This window comes from Manis javanica, chromosome 6 (genome assembly GCF_040802235.1).
Source record: "Manis javanica isolate MJ-LG chromosome 6, MJ_LKY, whole genome shotgun sequence".
In the NCBI taxonomy this organism is placed as follows: Eukaryota; Metazoa; Chordata; class Mammalia; order Pholidota; family Manidae; genus Manis; species Manis javanica.
The window spans coordinates 40,221,397-40,241,357 of record NC_133161.1 but is presented as its reverse complement, the minus strand read 5'-3'; the positions used below and the strand labels follow the sequence as shown (position 1 = coordinate 40,241,357).

The 19,961-nt window shown below is 40.2% G+C and overlaps 1 protein-coding gene across 4 annotated transcripts in view; it reads right to left on the bottom strand.

The window, feature by feature from the left end:
- Positions 1-12,790, bottom strand: part of AOAH (acyloxyacyl hydrolase) — a 162,845-nt gene extending 150,055 nt beyond the window's left edge. The window contains exons 1-2 of one of the 4 annotated variants that reach the window (XM_037027507.2): positions 12,584-12,788; positions 12,222-12,381 (exon numbers count right to left, since the gene is read on the bottom strand). In XM_037027507.2, the coding sequence (XP_036883402.2) occupies positions 12,222-12,348 (127 nt within the window). In that variant the 5' untranslated portion in view covers positions 12,349-12,381; positions 12,584-12,788. Of the gene's footprint in view, positions 1-11,858; positions 11,896-12,221 lie in introns of those variants that run through there. The other 3 variants (XM_073238597.1, XM_017661440.3, XM_073238598.1) reach the window with 3 other exon arrangements.
- Between the last annotated feature and the right edge of the window lie 7,171 nt (positions 12,791-19,961).

The window sequence follows — 19,961 nt, the reverse complement described above, 5'->3', positions numbered from 1 at the left end:
CTGCTTACACTTTGTTCCAGGCTCATTATAGGACACAGCCCCACTTCGCATAATGATGTGAAACAAAGTGCCCTCCTCCCTTCAGTCAAGTAGCAGATTCTGTAGGAAGTGGTCATGTCACTCAGCTCAGGACAAACAAGAATGTGGTGGGGAACAGGTTGGGATCCTGCATTGCAGTCACTTCATACAGCACCTTATCAGTGAGCTATGGCATTCAGTACCCAGAGCAGACTTGAAACACAGGTCAGCACTTGTTTCCATACATGGCTTAGAAGGATGAGTGCCTGAGAGGCTGTGCTGCTTGAGATCGCCAGCTCCTCTGTACTTACAGATAGAAGCTTTCTGTTACCCAAAGGAATCCCATCAGGGACTCTTATGACCTCTGTGGCTCCTTAGCACTGCTGGCTAAAATTGGAAATAACTAGATAAATAAAGAGGAGCCGGAAAAAAAAAAGGAAAAATACGCAGCTCTCTCTGAAGATCAGGTGGATCTTGCCACTATTGTCCCTCTATCAAGCGAGGAGTCGTTATGATCAAAAGACCCTGCAGAAAAGCAAGTAAGGGGTCTGAATGGTATGAATGCCCAGGCTGGGCTCAGCTCTGATTTGAGCCCTGTTCACTTCCAGGACTCCTTTCCAGTGGGCTCAGTTGCCCTTACAGTTGGATTGTTAATTTAGGGTCTGCAGTGAGGTGTGTCCTGAATCCTTTCATGGCAAGAATGAAGAAATTGACTTCACTGTATTTCTAATAAGAGGGCTCACTCTCTTGACAGGCTAAAGACTGTTTTCCCTGGAAAAGATGCATGAGTAGAGTAATTCTTCTCATTACAGACTATTCTCTGCTGCTAATAAAAGGCCTGGCTCTGCTAAAGGGAGCTTGTCCAAGCTACTGTTCATTCAGGAGGTGAGGAGAGCTGGTGAGAGCAATGTATTTTGCACAATGGTCACCATCTGAAATCTCATGAATAGAAATCTCTTCTCACTTGGCATCTGAAAATAATGACTATAATAGAAACAGACATTCCTGATAGCATAGGAAAAGAAATGAATGAGCCTGAGTAAAAACACCTGCCACGGGGATCCGCTTCTGGCCACATATCTCAGGTAGACTGCACTCTGTACCTGGAATAATTCTGAAATAAGACAGAATTCTTGTAACTAATTGTAATCATATCTGTGCCGACCAGAAATGCAGCCAACTGCCTAGAGTGGTCTATTAGATTTCCTATCTGTCTGAAGCCCACACTTCATTGAAAAGCCTTGAAAGCACCTGGCAATTGTCAGAGCCCAGGTCAGAGGGCATGACCTTGAGTAGGGGCCTAAGTAATTTATCACATGAAGAGCATTCCCTACTGTGTTCAAAGTGTTTTGCATACTTTATCATCTCATTCAAACTTCACAACTCATAGATGTAGGAATTATTGCTCTCACTTTACAGACCAGCAAGCAGAGGCTCAGAGAGATTAAGTGCCTTGCTAAGTGTGTAGCGGGTACACAGGGGAGCTGGGACTGGAATTCAGTATGAACAGAGTCCCTTCTAGATGCAAGGCACTATGCTGGACTCTGAGTATCTGCTGAGAACAAACTAATATGGTTTCTTTCCTCTTAGAGATTAGACTCAATTAGGGAAAAGTGATTATAAATAAATAAACATACACATAATTATAATTTTAGGTGCTATGAAGAAAAGGAACAGAATGATGTAACAGAGGGTAATGAGGATGGGGCAGCATAGACCTCCTTGGCAAATAAAGAAGTCTTCTCTGAAGAAGAGACCAAAAGTGGCTACTATCATAGAAAGCAGTGAGCAGTGTGAAGAGCTGGGGCAGGCTTTGAAGGCAGGGCATTTGGTACACCCTCGATGGCAAAGAGACCAGGGAGCCTGGCACCAGAGCCCAACGGTGGGTGTTGAGGTGCAGGAAAGGTGGAGACTAAGTCCATGGGCTTTGTAGATTGCAAAAGAAAGTAGGGATTTATCTTGAGAGCAATGGGGAGCCATGGATGTGTGGAGAAGCCTGCTGCTATCTGATCTGTGTATTTAAAATATCATGCTGGCTGTGATGGAGGAGGATCTTATGGGCAAAGATGGGAGCAAAGAGAGAAAGTAGGAGGCTCTTTTGTTCCTGGAGAGTAGATGGTTGGGTAGAGTGGCAGTGGAGACAGAGGAAAACAGATTTGTGATCTATTGTGGAGGTTGATCCAAAAGGATTTATTAACCCAACCATCATCTGGAACATCATTTTTATGAGAAAATACTCAGTGAGTTCCAAACTGCAGACTTTCTCAAGAACATTAGCAACCAGAGAGGCACTGTGTTAGGTAGTTATCGGTGAGTGCAAGGGCTGAAGGCATTCAGGGTGAGCAGGGCCCAAGCCACAGCCATGAGAGGAAGTGAGTAGACTGTATGACAGAGGCAGGATGGTTGGCTTGGCTAGTTTGGAACTTAAAAATTCATAAAAAATTAATAATGAAGAAATGAGAGTGAAGACACCAGGAGCCATTCCATCCTGTTTCTAATTCAGTGTATATTTATAAGCACCTACTATGTGCTCAGAAGCTTGAGGATGCAAAGGTAAGAGAAGTCACAGCAAGTAGGGAGTCTGATGACTAGAAGAACAATCTGGTGACTGCAACCAGTAAGTGCTGTGGTACCAGGACATGGTAGTGCTTTGGGAGCATGGAGGAGGAGGAAACTAACCCTGCCTTGGGTAACAAGTGACAGTTTCCCCCTAGATGAGTTAAGTGTTACCGGATAGGAGGATCTCATGTGGCAGGAAAAGGGAGGAAGGGCATTTTGGAAGAGAGTAGTACAATGTTTAAAAACTTGGATGTGAGAGAGAGAGAAGTTGGCCAAGGTTAGAGCCCAGGGTCTGTGGGAAAGGAAGATCATGAAGAGCTCAGAGCATGAAGAGCCCTGAGGGCCAGATTACAGCGCTTCGTGTTCTTGAGTCCAGACTGTAGACCAATGGTGTCCAAACATTTTGCTCTATACTCACTAAAAGAAATTTGAAAAACTATGTACCCTTTCCACATCTGAATGGATGTTAAAATATTATTAATGGTATTAATTTAAATATTTACAAAGGGTGTAATTCCAGGCAGATTATAAATATCACAATAGAAATAATACATTAATCTTCTATATATATTCAAAGGAATCTAAATACTATAGCTATTTATATTTATTCTCATAACATATGGTCAGATTCTTTTTTTCACATTGAGAAATTTATGTTGATAATTCCTCTCCTTGAATTCATATTTCAATGAAAAGTCTACTTCTTTGAGCTTTTCTTCCACTATAGAATTGTATTCCAGTGTAATATATTTTTATGGTTGAAATATTTTATTGATCACACTATTATACTTAATGCTAAAAATACATATAAAATTTACATAAATATTTCAATTTCCCATGAATATTAATACTGTTAAGTATTAAAATATTCCTCTAGATAGAGTTTTCTTATTAGTAAAATTAACTTATCTAAACAATATGTATTGTCAGTTTGATAAATAATTCCTAAATAGGAAAGGTAAAATTTTATTGGAAATGCACCTTTTAATGAGATGGTTGGACCTTTCAGTTAGTACCTATATCTGTTGAAGAATATTATTTATTCATGTAAGAGACAAGATTTGGTATCATGTCCATTCATATTTTTTAATTTTAAAGAGGTACATGCTGAGAAAATGTGTTTATTTAAATAAGTAAATGGGAATGGAAGGAGTTTGATATAGCAAATGTCTCTCAATTCTTTAACTCCTTTGAGTTAAGTGTAAAAAATCTTAAAGTGATCTATCACTAGGAATAATTTCAAATGATCTATCACCTGACAACTCTATTTAGTCCCCAATTTATGGTGTTGAAAGCAAAGAACTAGAAACCACCTGACTTGGCAAAATATTCATTACATAATCAATGGAGTCTTTCACTTTTTCAATTTCTAGGAAATACATATAAAGAAAAGTTTTACTAAGACTTATTTTTTAATGATATCTATTATAAGTTCACTTAGAGGGACATTGTTAACACCTAACATACTCAGAAAGAATTGGGAAGTTGAAATATTGTTCTTTTCAATATGCTTTTGCCTATCCAATATTTTAAGTAAAATCCTTTATTTTAATACATACTTCATACATATTTTTGTTAGACTTTGGAGTTGCAGATTTAGTTCATTCAAGTTATGAAGAATGTCCTCTGTATAAACCTAAATGCCAAAGTCAGATATTATCAATAAAGAAATTAAACACTTAGATTTTCTTTCAGAAAAAGTATGACTTCATTTTTCCATTCACTTCTATATTTGAATTCTGAGATAGGTAGTTAAAGATAGAGGATGGATGGATAGAAAAGTAGAGGGATGAATGGGTGAGTGGGTGGGTGGATGAATGGATGGATGATTAGAAAGGGTAGACAGATGATATGGATTGATGGATAGACAGGTAGGTAGGTAGATAGATACATAATCTTAGACTTTGCCCAACAGTCTTTTTCACAAACCTATGCCAGCAAAGGCTTATTACTGCCAGAGTTCTTAAAATGTTTTGCTGAAAGAAAAAGCTGTTTGATTTTAGACTATCTACATAACAACCCAAATTTAAAAATCAAACAAAACAATAAGATCCAGTCTTTGCAAATATATATCTAGTAAATTTTGAAAGGAAATCTATAAAAATATCAATAGTGAACATCTGGATTTGGGGATTACAGTTGGTTAAATTCTTTAAAAATATTCTTCTGTATTTTCTAAAATCTCTACAGAAGCCATATATTCTTCTAAATTTAGAAAAAACAATGTTATATTTTATCAAACAATTTCTCATTGAATAAGCTTTTTAATAGTTGCCTTCTACCTTAATAAGTTTTAGGAAAACATGAAACAACATTTTTTAGGATAACTCCTTTGTGTCAGCTGTGTTCTGGGTGTTTTTACAAACAATATCTCATTTAATCCTCATAGCACTCTCATGAGATTAGTACTTCCCATTTTACAGATGAGAAATATGAGGCTTAGAGAAGCTAAGCAATATATCAAAGGCATTTCAGATAAGCAGTGATTCAATTGCTAACTGGCTAACTGTGATTCCAACCCACACCTATTGAACTTTAAAATCTATACACTTCTAAATATTACACTGCATATGTTAAAATACTGGATTTTGAAAATGAAAATTGTCAATTATATTAATAAAAATAACATTGTTGTACTGAAGTCTATATGATTTGTGAACATTACCTCCCAATATCCTTTCACTTCCTAAGGAGGTTTTCTGGAGAGCAAAATTATTTAAATTTTTGCCTAAAGACACAAAGATTTCCTTCTAGAAGTTCTGTAGTTTGCCTCTTATCTTGAAGTGTTTGATCTATTTAGAGTTAATCATTATGTGTGATTTGAAGTAAGGAACCAAGTAGTGTCAGTTCTCCGAGAGTGTTCCTTAAAGTTTTTGGCTATTATAGCTTGTTTGAATTTCTGTATAAATTGTAAAATCAGCTTGCCAGTTTCTACAAAAAAAGGATGTTAGGATTTTGATTAGAATTGTATCTAGTCTATAGATCAAACTGGGGGTATTGACATCTTAACATTATTGAGTCTTCTGATCCATTAGCACCATATATTCTCTTCATTTCTGCAAAGCATTCTTTAATTTCAGCAATGTTTTGTGGCTTTCAGTGTGTTTTGCTGTACTTGATGGAGTGTTCTATAGAAGTTAATTAGGTCAAGTTTTTCAAGTTAGTTGTTAGCATTGTTCAGGTCTTCTATATATTTACTTTTTGTCTAGTTCTGCTAACAGAGAGAGGAGTATTGACATTTTCAACTATATTGTTGAATCATCCATTTTTCTTTTTAATTCTGTTAGGTTTTGTTTTGTTTTGTTTGGCTTTGATATTAAGTGTATGTACATTTATAATTGTCATTCTTTCTTCACATATTGACCCCCTTTATCATTATGAACTATACCTCTTTGTCTTTAGAATTGTTCCATATATTAAAGTAAATTTTCTCTGATACTAATATATTTTTTCCAATTCTCTTACATTAACCTTTCTATCCTTTTATTTTCAATCCATTTGTGTCTTTGAATCTAAAGTATGTTTCAAACAGACAGAATATATTGGATCTTGCTATTTTATTTAGTCTGATCATTTTGTTTCTTGACTAGAATACGTGGTCCATTCACATATAATGTCAGAGCCACATAAGATAGCTTTATAGAGATGGAAACATTATAGCTTTATGGGAATTTTACTATGCTTAATGCTACACAGCATTCTCTTTTTTTCTCTTTCCCATAGTACATTTAAACCATGATCCAGTTTTACCCACCCTCTCAAAAAAAAAAAAGATAAATTAATTCTCACCCTTCCTGAAGAAAAGCATACTGTCAGCTTGGATTCTTTTGGTTTAGTTCACTTTGTGACCTCTCTCCAAAACTGGGGACCTCACTCTATAGTGCAGTTGTAGTCTCTCTCTCTTCAGGGTTATGACCCAAGAGCAATCCAGGGGAAAAAAGCACAAATGTGGGCATAGTGAAAATTTAGAGGATCAGAAACCTACCATTTGTGCTAAGGTTGGGGTTAAATTCTATGATAACTTAAAAATAAAAGAAGGATAAGGTATGAAAAAGGAGGGGCAAAGTGCAGAGAGCTGCAGCTACATTGGGGGACCTGTGGGCATCTGGCTAGAACCTGCAGGGTCTGCAGGGCCTGAGAGGTGGTGGTGAGCAGCAGGATAGCAGGGAGCACCTGAGGAGTTTGCTTTGCTGAGAGGAGCCCATGAGCTACTCCAGCATGACACTCCAGGGTGGGGACCCAGGGCTGGGGACAGGTGGCCGAGAACTCTAAGTCTCTGAGTGACACAAAAGCCCTCCCTGAGCACTGAGACCAACCCTCAGGGAGGAGGGAAGGAAGAGAACCCTGAGTTACTCAGAGGAGGCTAAATTTAAACACAAGTGTTCAAAGCTGAAATTTTTTTCTGTTATCAACAGCAGCAGTAGCTTATCAACAAGTGTTCAGTTATAAAGAAAATGAAATTTCTGTATACACAAATTGTGATAATAAATTTTCAACGTTCTCTGCTGGCTGTTTAAATTTTCTTCTTGTCAATGACACTGTCATTTTACCATTCACAATGGCTTGAAATCATAGAATTTTCTTTCTCTTTCTCTTTATCATTCAAATTATAAAGTCATCTCTGACTGTTCTGTGTGGGGTGTAAAGGTGGGGACAGGGGCTTTTACCTGACTTTGAAGGCATTTTATATACTTAAACAAATATGAATGAGGGAAAAAAGATTTTTTAAACCACTTAAAAGGCTTCCTGAGCACCAAATAGTGCTTAAAAACAAAACAAAACCGAAACCCAATGAATTAATTTAAATGTCAATGACTTAGAAACATAAGGATTACTTTGTCCCTAAATCACCCATGTGAAGAAAATGATGTTTTGCAAAAATGCACATGGCTTATTATTGATTTCATAGCATTTGCAAAGTGGCAGAAAAAGGAACTGCTTGTTCAAGTACGATAGAATCAGCATTTGCTTAGTGATCAGATGGGATGTACAGTTCAGTGCAAACTAATAATGGTAAATTGGGAAAGGGGTCATAGGGCTTCGCACAACTTGGCGCTGATTTTGGAGTATGTTCAAAACTGTGCCCTCCAGATCCACAGGTTGGTTCCCACTGCAAAAGGTCCTCTTGGGGCTGGAGCTTGAGTTGTTTGCTTACCGGGAGGGTGTTGGCTCAGTCACTCAGCTTCAGTCATGGCTCCTCACAGAGTGCATCTCCAGTCACGCAGTGCCCTTGTCTGTGAGACTGGCTCCCTCACCCCTGACCCCAGCAACCGTGAGCTCTCTCACCCCTGACCACATCTGCACCGTGAGCTCTCCTCGCTCTCACTTTTTTCAGTGGTTTAAAGAGCCCGATTCTTTCTGCTAGGAAGCTGTATTGGCAACCCAAAGAAGAGTCCATCTCTTTGTGAATGGAATTATTACATGCAAACTCTGGACTGTGGGAGCCCATAAGTGGCCAAAGGGCCTAGAGCAGTGAAAGCAGCTGGTCTGCAGGACAGAAATGGAGGCAGTACTGAGAATCCAGGAAAGAGAACTCTCTGGGCGCCTGGCAGCCAATACTTGTTGGTTTCTGGCTCGTTTTTTAGGCCTGACTGTGTTTTTCTAACTTTCAGTTCTCAAATCATTCCTGGGATTCTCATAAGAAGGTTTCCTCCCTTTTTGCTTAGCCTCACTCAAGTTGACTCCTGTTACTTGCAACCCCAGGAGTTACTCTCCTGGTTACCAAAATGGTGGATGGAGACCCAGTGTTGGGAAATAAGATAAGGGAATGGGTGTAAGACAGTAAGACAATAGTGGCAACAATAATTTTTTTAAATATGGGAGTTAGATATGACACAAAAAGCACAAGAGACAAAGGAAAAAATAGATAAATTGAACTTCATCAAAAGGTAAAACTTTTCACTATCAAGGATACCATCAAGAGAGTGAAAGAAAAAAAAACCCACAGAAAGGGAGACAATATTTGCAAATCGTATATTTGATAAGATACATGCATCTAGATTATATAAAGAACTTTCACAACTCAACAATAAAAAATCAATAACCTGATTAAAAAAAGGTCAAAGGACTTGAATAGACATTTCTTTAAAGAAGATATACAAATGGTCAATAGGGACATGAAAAGATGTTCAATATTACTATGATTTTAAGAAGTGCAAATCAAAACCACAGTGAGGCGTCACTTCATATCCGCTAGCATGGCTATAGTAAAAAGGAAGGATACTAACAAATGATTAGCGAGGCTGTGGAAAAATTACAGCGCTCAGGCACTAATGGTGAGGATGTAAGAGTGCAGCTATGCTAGAAAACAGTTTGGCCACGCCTCAAAATGTTAAACAGTTTACTTTATGACCCAGAAATTCTACTTCTAGGAATATACCCAAGATAAATGAAAACTAATGTCCACACAAAAGCTTGTACATGAATGTTCATAGCAGAATTATTCATAATAGCCAAAAAGTGGAAACAATCCAAATGTCCATAAACAATGAATAAATGAACAATATGGGGCATATCCACACAATGGAATATTCAGCTATAAGAAGAAAGGAAGCTGATACATGCTGCAACATAGAAAAACCTTGGAAACATTACATGAAGTCAAAAAAGCCTATCAAAAGTCCATGCATTGTATCATTCCATTTATTCTATTATTCTATTACATCAATATTGTATCATTCCATTCCATGGAGATATAAGATAAATTAGTGATTCCAAGGCCTTGAGGGCAAGGAAATAGGGATTGAATGCTAATAAATACTGGGTTTCTCCATGGGGTGATAAAAATGTTTGAATTAAATACTGGTGATCAATATACAATTTATGAATATACTAAATGAAATTACACTTTTACACTGTAAAAGGATGAACCTATGGCATGGGAACTGTATCTCAGTAAACTGTTATTTTTTAAATATTGGGAAGAAATATGTTGTACCTACTTAGTCACTTAAAACACAACATAATAACACTTACAGTAAGATACAAGGTGAATGTGAACTGGCTTGGGCAAGTTGCTTATTTCTCTTAATCTCAGTTGTTTCACATGCCAAATGGGGATTGTAATGACACCTACCCCACAGGGTCATTGCGATGATTAAATGGGTTAGTACCTAGAAATATTTTGGAAGACGATTAATTACACAGTAAGTGCTCAGTAAGTGTTAGCAATCTGGAAAGTTACTAACTCACAATATAATTCTCATGGCTGAAGGGCCCTTGGCTGTGGTGACTTTCCCAGGCATCACTCCAATTAGTCCCTACTCAACTCTGAGAGAAGATGGAAGGCAAGTGGCCCATGAAGAGTGTTGGGGAGCAGCAAGAACAGCAGCAGACCAGTAACAAAAAAAACTTATGAGTGACAAACAAATGCTCATTTTCATAAAAATGGATGTAAACCAATTAATGTGGTTGAACTCTATGGAAACAGAATTTCTTTCATGTGCTGAGAAGATGACTATAAATATTTTATTTTATTATGATCTTGTAAATCAAGGCAAGGGGTATACTTTTCTGATCAAGGTAAAGCTATATTGGAATGGTGATGAAAAGATAGCTGACTTCTCCTTCTCTTCAGCTGGATGCTTTTTCCTTTCCTCAATGAGTTTTTTTTTTTGCCCACTATCTTTCAAGAGGGAAGTAACTGCAATGGAATCTTTGAGAAACCTAAGGCTTCCTTCTTTGACTGGCAGTATTTGGGTAGAAACATTCCTAAAATTCTACTCTACCAGGCTCCTCTTCCTTTTCACTCAAGTTATACTCTTTGTCTTCCCCTGGTGACTTTATGAACACAGTAAGCTTCTCTCAGGCAGCATCTGACTGCTTCTATAGTGTTTGCCTTTGCTCTGTGCTCCCTGGCTTTCTGCCATCTCTACTATCGACGCTGAGGTTTACAGGGTTCCTGAGAAGTGGGGCATTATTGAGTGTACTAAGTGCACAGTTTGTCATTCATTTTAAAGAATTACAGTTGTTTATGAGTCTTTAAATTCTCATTTTTCTTTAAACTAGACACTAAATTTACTGAGGACAGAAAGATGCTTAAAATGATTATTATTACTCTTGTTTGTATCTCTGGTTCAGAGCACAGGGCCTGGAGTATGGTGGCCATTCAGTGACTATGCGGGGAATGAACATGTGAGAATGTTTGGGAAGTCCCTTCGGCCAAGGAGTTTAAGTCATACAGTCCTGCTTTTTATCAGAAACTAGTTAGTAGAAGCCCAATCAGCATGTCCTTTTCTTGTTGTATCCTCTCCATGAGGCCCGTCCTCTTACCACACGCTTTGGGTGAGCTTGCCTCACTGCTTCCTCAGACACTTCCCACCTCTGGCCCTGTACTGAAAGGCAGCCCCAGGTCCCCTCTCAGGAGACCGTCACTTCCCCAGCTGCTGGGCATGTTGCTGCTGACAGCTCACATCAGAGTCCCTCTCCAGGCATTTCCTCTACTGAAGGGAATTTCCCATTTGACAGTTTTAGGGCTTTGTTTTGAGAAAACGAAATGATGGTAAATAATTATCCGAGGGAACCAAATAGTGGGTGAGGATGACCTTCTAGGCATGGTTCCCAGGGGATCACAGATTTCTGCTTCCAGGCCTATGGGGAATAGATTTGCAGGGAGTCTGGCCCTAAGGTTTTAATTTAAAAGGAGGCTTGGAAACTAGAGGTGTGGTCAGTAACATATGTAAGGGGCTGTGGTCATGGTTATTCAGGAACTAGGACTGATTCAGATATTTTTCTGTACATTTCCAGAAATAACATTCAATTGTCAGAATCTCAGTCTGTATTTTCCATTTATAAGACATGGCTACCTACCATCCCTTGGATTCTTTTTCTGTGTTGTTCACAGAATAATTGCTACTCAGAGTTCCAAGTCTCCATTGAAATGCCTGCCACTGTTCTGGAAGCTCCAAGTACAATATGAATGTCAGAAGTCTTATTGTACTTTTACTCTTCTCCAAAAATAACACTCAAACATCAACAAAAAATTGAATAAGATACTTTCATAAAAGATAGGCAAAGGAACTGCATCTCAGGCAACTTTCAATGTTTCCAGGTGACTCTCCTTTTACTGCCAAGTGTGGGCTCCCTGAGGGAAAGAAGGAAACTAAGATGGTTGAGTCCTTAATATGTGCAAATACTATAAATTTGCATGCACCTCAGTTCTCACAGCATCCCCATTAGGTGGATGTTATTAGCCCTGTTTAATTAGTAAGAACAAGGGGTCCCAGGAAGGTTTCACACAGTAAAGGAAGGTACAGAGGGAGAGGATGCAAGAGCAACCCAACCTCAGGTGTGTCTGTGCGAAGCCTAAGTCCATCTTCCTTCTACTGTGTGGTGCTACCCACTGTTCTTCTGAAAGCAGGTAAGAATTGCTGGCTCTTACAGCTGCCTATCCAAGAGAAAAAAAGTTCCAATCACTAATGAGGTGGAAGATTTTATGCCCAATTCAAACTAGCATATATATTGTGTCCTTCTATACACATATGTGCATATAGCGTGAGGCTCAAAATTTTTCAGTGTCAGTGAGGATACTGGTGCCTTACTTGTCTTACAGCTATTGATGTCATCCAATAGGTGATTTTCTATGCAAGCAAAGAATCTGACCCCACTGTTACATCCACATAAAAATATGCAAAATATTTACCTACCTACACAGGCATGGGCATTGTATTGTCTGGTGCTGGGTTGGTCCTCAGAGGCTGGAGAGGTTGACGTGTGAAGGGGCAGGAGAAAGAACAGAGGAGCCGCCAAACAAATATTCCGGAGGGACTTCATATTGGAGCTATGTGCCAGGGCAGCCGGAAGCTGCTGAATAAGGGAGGCTGAAGTAGACTTCTGCAGAATATCAGTCTCTCTCCACTTCTCTTTGTTCTGTCTTTGACACACACACACACACACACACACACACACACACACACACACACACCACACTTTGTAGACACACTTTTCAACAAGAATGAGGGGACTAAAGAGACACACACACACACACACAGACCTGCTCCTCACTAACCCTGAGAGGGCCACACAGGCTAGGGTCTGGGAAGAGCTGGAGGGAGTCCGGGTGGGAAATTTTTCTGAGTTAACACTGCAGAAAAATGACACATGCCCGTGACAGCCGTGACAGCAACGTTCGCTTCTGTGCTTGCTGGCTGAAGTCCATGGCCATAAAACTCAGGCTCTCGGAGGCTTGTCACATTTGTCCTGTTGGGTACTTCCTCTTCTGTTCTTGTAAAACAAAACAAAACTAAAACTAAAACTGAAGAAAGAAAAAAACTCACCCACAAAATACCGTCCTTTAGCAATCTGATCAGCAGCATGTGCATACTTAGAAATGGTAATTTGTTACATTCATAAGTTAGTTTTGCTCTAAACTGTTTTATAGACGGAGGCTGGGATCCTTATTTGGATGCTAAAGAATATTCTGGTCAAGTAGTTATTTTCCTCTGGAGTAGTCTGATTATTCCTTGAAGGGTCAAGTTTTCTCAAGGCCTTTCATTTGGTGCAGAAAATAAGCAATGAGGACGGTAATGGTCAGTCAGGATGCCTGGATTTTAAATCTAATCAGAAACAAGATATGCTAGAATTAACCCATTCAAATCCACTTGGCTGTGCATGTTGCATTTCTTTTCTCCAGAATTCCAAACTATGTTTATGTTCCCCACCCGTGAATGATTTGCTCCTGTTTAAGAGACTGATTTTCTGTTTTGAAAATATCTGAATGCAGTTTTTCGGGGAGAAAAAAAACTGAACCAGATCATAGATAGAGAAAAGACATATAATCTACATGCTTTGTTCTAAAACAAGATACAGCTAAGTCACATGCCATTCTCAGACAAGATAAGTCTGAGGGCCAAAGTGCCACAATTTAGATAAATGTAGGTCACACAGTTTTTATTCCCCTTGTTTAGGCTACGAGGAAAGCTTATTATGAGCTTTATGAAATATTATGAAATCTCTCAAACTTGGTAGAGTTTTCTTTTCCTTCTCCTTCTCCTCTTCCTCCTTTTCTTGAGGAGTAGCATTTCAAGTAGCTGGTAGAATTTTAGAGTTGTAGTCTTTCCAGGATGTAGGAAACACCAGTTTTTATGGCTTGAAGACTTCTTGTATACTCATTAATTTAATAAATGCCAATTTGTCAAATCCCTAAATCTTCAGCAGAAATGTTTCCCTACTTCTGCTCTCAGCTCAGGAGCCAACAGACTCCATGAGTATCTTTAGATGCCCTTGGCCACAGTGGGCCTATGGCTTTCTTAGAAGCTGAGCTGCTGGTTCTCAAGGCCCTTGACCCTCTGACGAAGGGAAGCTCTGTTGTTCATCAGGACCACCACTGGGGTCAAGGCCTAGAGAAGTTCCCAAGACTTCCTGGGGCGGCAGGATAATGGAGTGATTTAGAGAACTGGCTGCAAAGACAAAAGGACTCATGTTCAAATATCCTACCTATTGTTTACCTCTGTGTAATGTATTAGACCAGTGATGTAACCTTTCTGCACTGTGGGTTTCTCATTTATATTGGGATAATATTTGTCTCACAGGGTTGCTGGAAGAACTTAAATAGAGGATGATCCAAACTACAAAGCAGTGTGCCTGGCAAGGAATGCATGCGTAGTAAATCAGAGCTCTGGTTATTATCTGAGCAGGAGTGTGATAAACTCTGCACTCCAGGCTAGCCTTCGAGAGAGTTCTAAGATACCTGTAGTAGTTGCAGGACAAGATGTGGGAACATGAGGGCATTTATTGAAGGCTGCATTTACTGAACACCTGTGTGCGCTGGGCAGTACTCCAGGAGCACACAGTCTAGTTTGTCTAACCTATAGATTGGTGAGGAATCTTCAGATGGCTTCCAGAAGAGAGTGTGGCCCAGGCCTGGGCTCCTGAGGTTCTCCTGGTCTACATTATAGCTGTGAGCAGTCCTGGGGAATCTCAGAGTAAGAGGAATTTCTTGCTGAAAGACTTGTTTGACCGTTTTTGGACCTTTGTTATGTATGTGTGAGACCCAGGTAAGTCCGTCCACAACCAGCCCAGGGACAGTGAGCCCTCAGACAACCTGGTGTGCCCAGGCTTCGGGGCTGGCTGCAGTGGGAGTCCCTGGCTTGGCTGTGCAGCCTGGGCAAGCCCCTTACCATTCCCACGCTCCGAGGCCTCAGCTGATAGGGATATGTCATCATTGTACCCAACACACAGTAGGTGCTCCATGGTTGAAGGGTGAGTTCTTACTGGCAGAATCCAGAGGAACACAGAAATCAGGAAGTGATCTTGCTCACTGATGTCACATGAACTGAGTGCAGGTACCCATACACCGCCTAACAGAACCTCTATCCTGGCATCACCAAGGTGGAGGGCTCCTCCTATTTGCACAGGTGACCTCAGACTGGCGGGTGTCATTTCTCCCATGGGGCAGCCTTTGTTCATTGAGCATTGAGTGCAAATGACTTAGGATCTCTGCACAACTTGGTGAAAGGCCCTGGACCTGCCTATGGTTTATAGTAACTAGTTGGGTCCTATACAATGTTCCTGGAGGACCCCTGCTGTCAGATGCTCTAATTCTGATTTTCTCAAGATCTGCTTTTGGGAATGAGGTTTTTCCCTTGAAGCACCTTGTTACTTTACTCAGAGAGTTCTGATTTAAACCGCAGTCTGATTTAAACCTCTGCAGCAGAAAGCTGATGGTTTATAATTCCAAATGTTACACCTGTGGTTCTGGTTTGTTCTCTCTGAATATGCATCCTGATTATTTTTTGATCTTCATGGGCCTTGACCATCTCATTCACAGCAGTTTCCTTAATCAGAAAAAAAAAAGTGACCGGGATGACAGGAGCTATTGTAGAAGCTGGCACTGTCACAGAAGCACCTCTTTGACTTTCTCTTCTTTCTGACACTGAGGATCCCTCTTGTTGCTTCTGGTTTGAAGTTGAAAGGATTAAAGTGACAATATGAGTGAAAAAACCTAATAGTAAATGCTTTGTTTTGTGCATTTTCTAGCAGATGTTTTTTATTCTGGTAGCAATATGCTTAGTTAAAAATCAGGGTTCTGAAAAGAGGCATGTCCACCAGGTAAATTATTCATAAATATCTGTAAACATTTTAATTTCTGAATTAAATATGTTGGATCACCTTGTGTTATGAGTTTTCAGATGATGGAATGAGGCGCACTGGCCTGTCCTATTCTTCCCAGTGGGGTTTTGTTTGAATGTTGGGCAGACAGATACTCCCCAAAGGCACTCTTCCTTCCAATCCTTGTCCCGGGGAACTCATGGAAACTCGGGTTGGTAAAAATCCTCATGAAAATCACAGCTGAGACTGAGATGAGACAGGCTGACTCAGAGCGGGGGTATTTCATGAGTAAGACAGGCTCTGCGGGGAGTTCACCACCACATTCCTTAAAAATTTTGGATTAAATCTCTTCTGATACTTTCACAAAGGAAGCCCAGGTAGAGTGCAGTAAGCTGCAAATGAAATCTGAACAAAATGCTGAAAGCAGCTTGAAGGTTCATGGGGACGGTGCGGGATACTGCGTTTGCAGTGGGCCCTTACATTGTATGGCCAACTAGTCAAATATTTTGAGATTAAGTGACTAAACAAACGGCAACCCCAAGAACTTCCCTCAACCTGCGTGGATGCCAACGTGTTACGGCATGGGCCCCACAGGCACGCCGTGAGCTCAGACCAGTCTGTTACAGGCTTTGTAGAAGTGCCTGCGTCAGGACAGGAAGTTGCTCTCTGATATTCCAAGTCATTGTAGCAGGAGTTAGTGAACAGGCTGAGGAAGGAGAGAGGAGAAGATCATAAAGTTGCTTCACATGGTTCCTGGCACAGAGCAAGGACTTAAAATGCTGCATCCAAATCTCCATCTAAACTCCTGCCAAGTGTTAACAATGGGAGGGTGATGGGAGGGAAGAGAGGGCAGGAATGAACATACTTTGATAGGTTTGGGGAATAACCGGAATAAATATATCCCTAAATGGGCTTATGTTTAAAAAGTATGAGCCCTTAGAGAAGAAAGATATAGGGAGTACAGTTAAAGATGAAAGTAGAGTTGAAGAAAAATAGTAATCTTAGTATACACACAAGAGATCATATGACCATGTTGCTTACAAACCCTCTAAGCACCCCATGGCCACCAAATCGAGGGTGACTTCCTGTCAAGGGCTCACAGGGCTGCCCATCATCTGAGACTGTTCACTCTCCAGCCACATTTCAAGTCACTTTCCCATGTGGCCCTGTGTTCAGGTGACACCAAATTACCAGTGAAGTCCCCAGACATGCCCAGCTTTCCATGCCTGGTGCCTTTGCATGAACTTTCACTTTGCCTAAATTGTTCTTCTGTTCACTTTCCAGGACACTTCTCCTCTTGATTCAAGGCCACATCTTCTCAGAAGCCTGCCCTGTGCCTCATCAAGCACAAGGGCTTCCCCATCCTTGGTGTTCCCAGGACCCTTTGGCTAAGCCTCCTCTGGCCCTTGCCTCTGTGGCATGGCCATTAGTGCAGGCATCTGACTCCCCTACCTGCTGCTGGTTCCCGGAGGGCAGATTATTTAGCACTGTCAGCACGGGCCACACACCTGACACCCAAGCAGGTTCTTAGAAGTTCATGAGGGAGGAGGAACCAGCAAAATGAAAACACAGCTTAGAATGATAGCAGTACAGTGGAGTAGATGAGGATATATTTTTTAAATGTTCTCAGGAGTTCTTGTGTGAAAAAAAACTTCTTTAAGGGCAGTACATTTGGGGTTCAGAACTAAACCATAGAGCAAATGATCAGATGAGGTCAGCAAAGGATGCAATAAGGAGCCTCTGAGTTAGGATCTTAGAGGCAGTGCCACCACCTGGTAGAGAGTAAACAAAAAGCAAAAAAAAAGCAGTTCCTGTGTGGTGACCTCCAATGAGTTCTACACAATGGTATAAAGGGCATATCAAAGTGTGGGCAAAGGGTCTGTTTGTGTTTAGACAGAGGATCAAAGCCTAATTTGGCTACCCAGAAAATGAACTAAGATATGATATGAAGAAGAACTTCCAACATCAGCATTCTCTGGAAGAGTCATACCAGAAGATGATCATCAAAAAACCTCAACAAAGATCCAGGCGATGCTGCAGTTGTAGCTGCATTCATCCCACCGGTTCCTGGACTTGCCATTGGAATGAAGAAGGAGATATCTAAGCTGGCCTGTGCATACAGTAAAACAACAAATTTGACTGGATCTATACTTTTGGAACTCAACCAAGAATTAGGAGAAGTGCAAGTTGTAGCGCTCCAAAATCTTACAACTACAGACTATCTACTGTTAAAAGAACATATGGGATGTGAACAGTTCCCAGGAATGGGTTGTTTTAATTTGTCTGATTTCTCTCAGACTATTCAGGTACAGTTGGACAATATCCATTATATCATAGACAAATTTTCACAAATTCCTAGGGTGCCTGACTGGTTTTCTTGGCTTCATGGAGATGGCTGGTAATTATAGATCTGCCTTGGTTATGTAACTGTATTCCTATTATGTTAATGTGTGTGAGCAATTTAATTAGTAGTTTAAAACCTATACATGCTTAAGTTACTCTACAAGAAGATATGTCAAAGAAATAACCAATCTTCCCATGTTTTCTTCTGTCTGCTACCTCTATAGCTTTTCTTCTTCCTTCCTAATTACAACCCTTAAATAGAATTCGTGCCTCATATCGAATTCACCGAGTATCATAAATCCTCCAAGTGGTAAAGATACCTCAAGACAAATGCTGGGCATAGAAGCCACAGGGCATAAATCTTCAAAGAAGTAAAAAGCTAACCTTTTCAAACAATATGGCTTCTCTCTCTCACTTACCAACTTTACATTTCCCTGTATGGCCCTGGAAGATGACTGGTTAGCCAGAGATGGGTAAGATTCCTCAAAGGAGGAACAACCTAATACAGGCACAGTTGCAGGGGGGCCATCAGGTAAGAAATTGGGGATCAACAGAGGTGAGGCTTAGAACCTCACCCCACTCCCCTGTTTTGAGAGAAATCTTCTGCATCCGTGGATGTTTTATTGCCCTTGTCTAGCTTGGATTAACACATAGTCTACAGGCACACACCTGATCATCTACATTTGCTCTCTTACAACACTAAACTATGTTTTCTACCTTTATCTTGCATCTACCTACCACTTCAGCATTTTATTTAAAAAAATAATAATAATAATAAAGGGAGAAATGTGGGATTCACATATAAATCAAGAATAAAAATCAAACGAATAAAAAATTTAAAAAAATCAAACGAATATTCATATTTGACCTGATTGTTTATAGTTCATAATGAGTGATCAAAACCGAAAGTTTTTGTGATGACTGCCTTTGTACTGTTCACCATGTAAGAACTTATTCACTATGTAAGAATTTGTTTACCATTTAAGAACTTGTTCATTATGCTTCAGAAGATTGGAGACTGATGAGAATTAGGCTGGGGGTGGATTAATGATTGTGCATTGAGCATTGACTCCCCTATACAGAATTTTATTGTTGTTAACAACCATTTGATCAATAAATATGAGAGATGCCCTCTCAAAAAAAAAAACAAAACAAGAAGCGAGAGTGCTATGCTGTCAGGGGGTGAAGTCTGGAATTGTGCAATTTCCTCCCAGTTTGTCATGGTTTTTATAATAAGATGGTAAAGTTTACTTCCCTAAAGACTGCGGACCTGAACCAGCCCAGGGGCTTGGAGAAGGGCAGCACCAACATGGCCTTGTTGAGCTAGAGAGCAGGCTGCTCCAAGTAGCAAGAAGGAAGGGTCCAGCCAGATCCACTCACCTCCCAGGGTCTCTGCTCCTGCAGTGACAGGCCCTCTTTTAGCAGCTCAGTGATGCTTGAACTGCCTTTACAAATGATTTGAGATGGAGGCAGGATGGCTGACTTATAATGGAGATGGCAGAGGAACAGAGAAATGAGCACAGCAGGACGGGTACCCCCTCTAAAGGACTGAAGCCTAGGGGAGAGTCTGAATTGACTTGCCTTATTCTCCCCCAACAATCTAAATAGTACTTCATAAAGTCCCTCTCAGTTATCAAATTTCCTTTCCATTTTATAGAGTTCCAGTGAGTGTGTGTATCTACATGTAGATCTACATATGGATGTTGGAACTATTCACCTAGGTGTTTTATGCAAACATGGCTTGTTTGAAGTAATCTCCCCTCAAACTAACCAGTGTAGGTAAGACACCCAGAAGCCCTGGTCAGACATCTCTCCTGGAGGGTCGAAACTCCTCATGGTGCAGGCCAGCATATAAGAAATTTACTTAATTTCTGCTTCTTAAATTTCCCTTCTATACTTTGATGTGGGAAAGTGCTCAGACTTCAAAACAACTTGTGTGTTCAGAAGGCTGCTACTTGGTGGGCCTGCTCAAGACACCCGTGTGGTAGTGATCC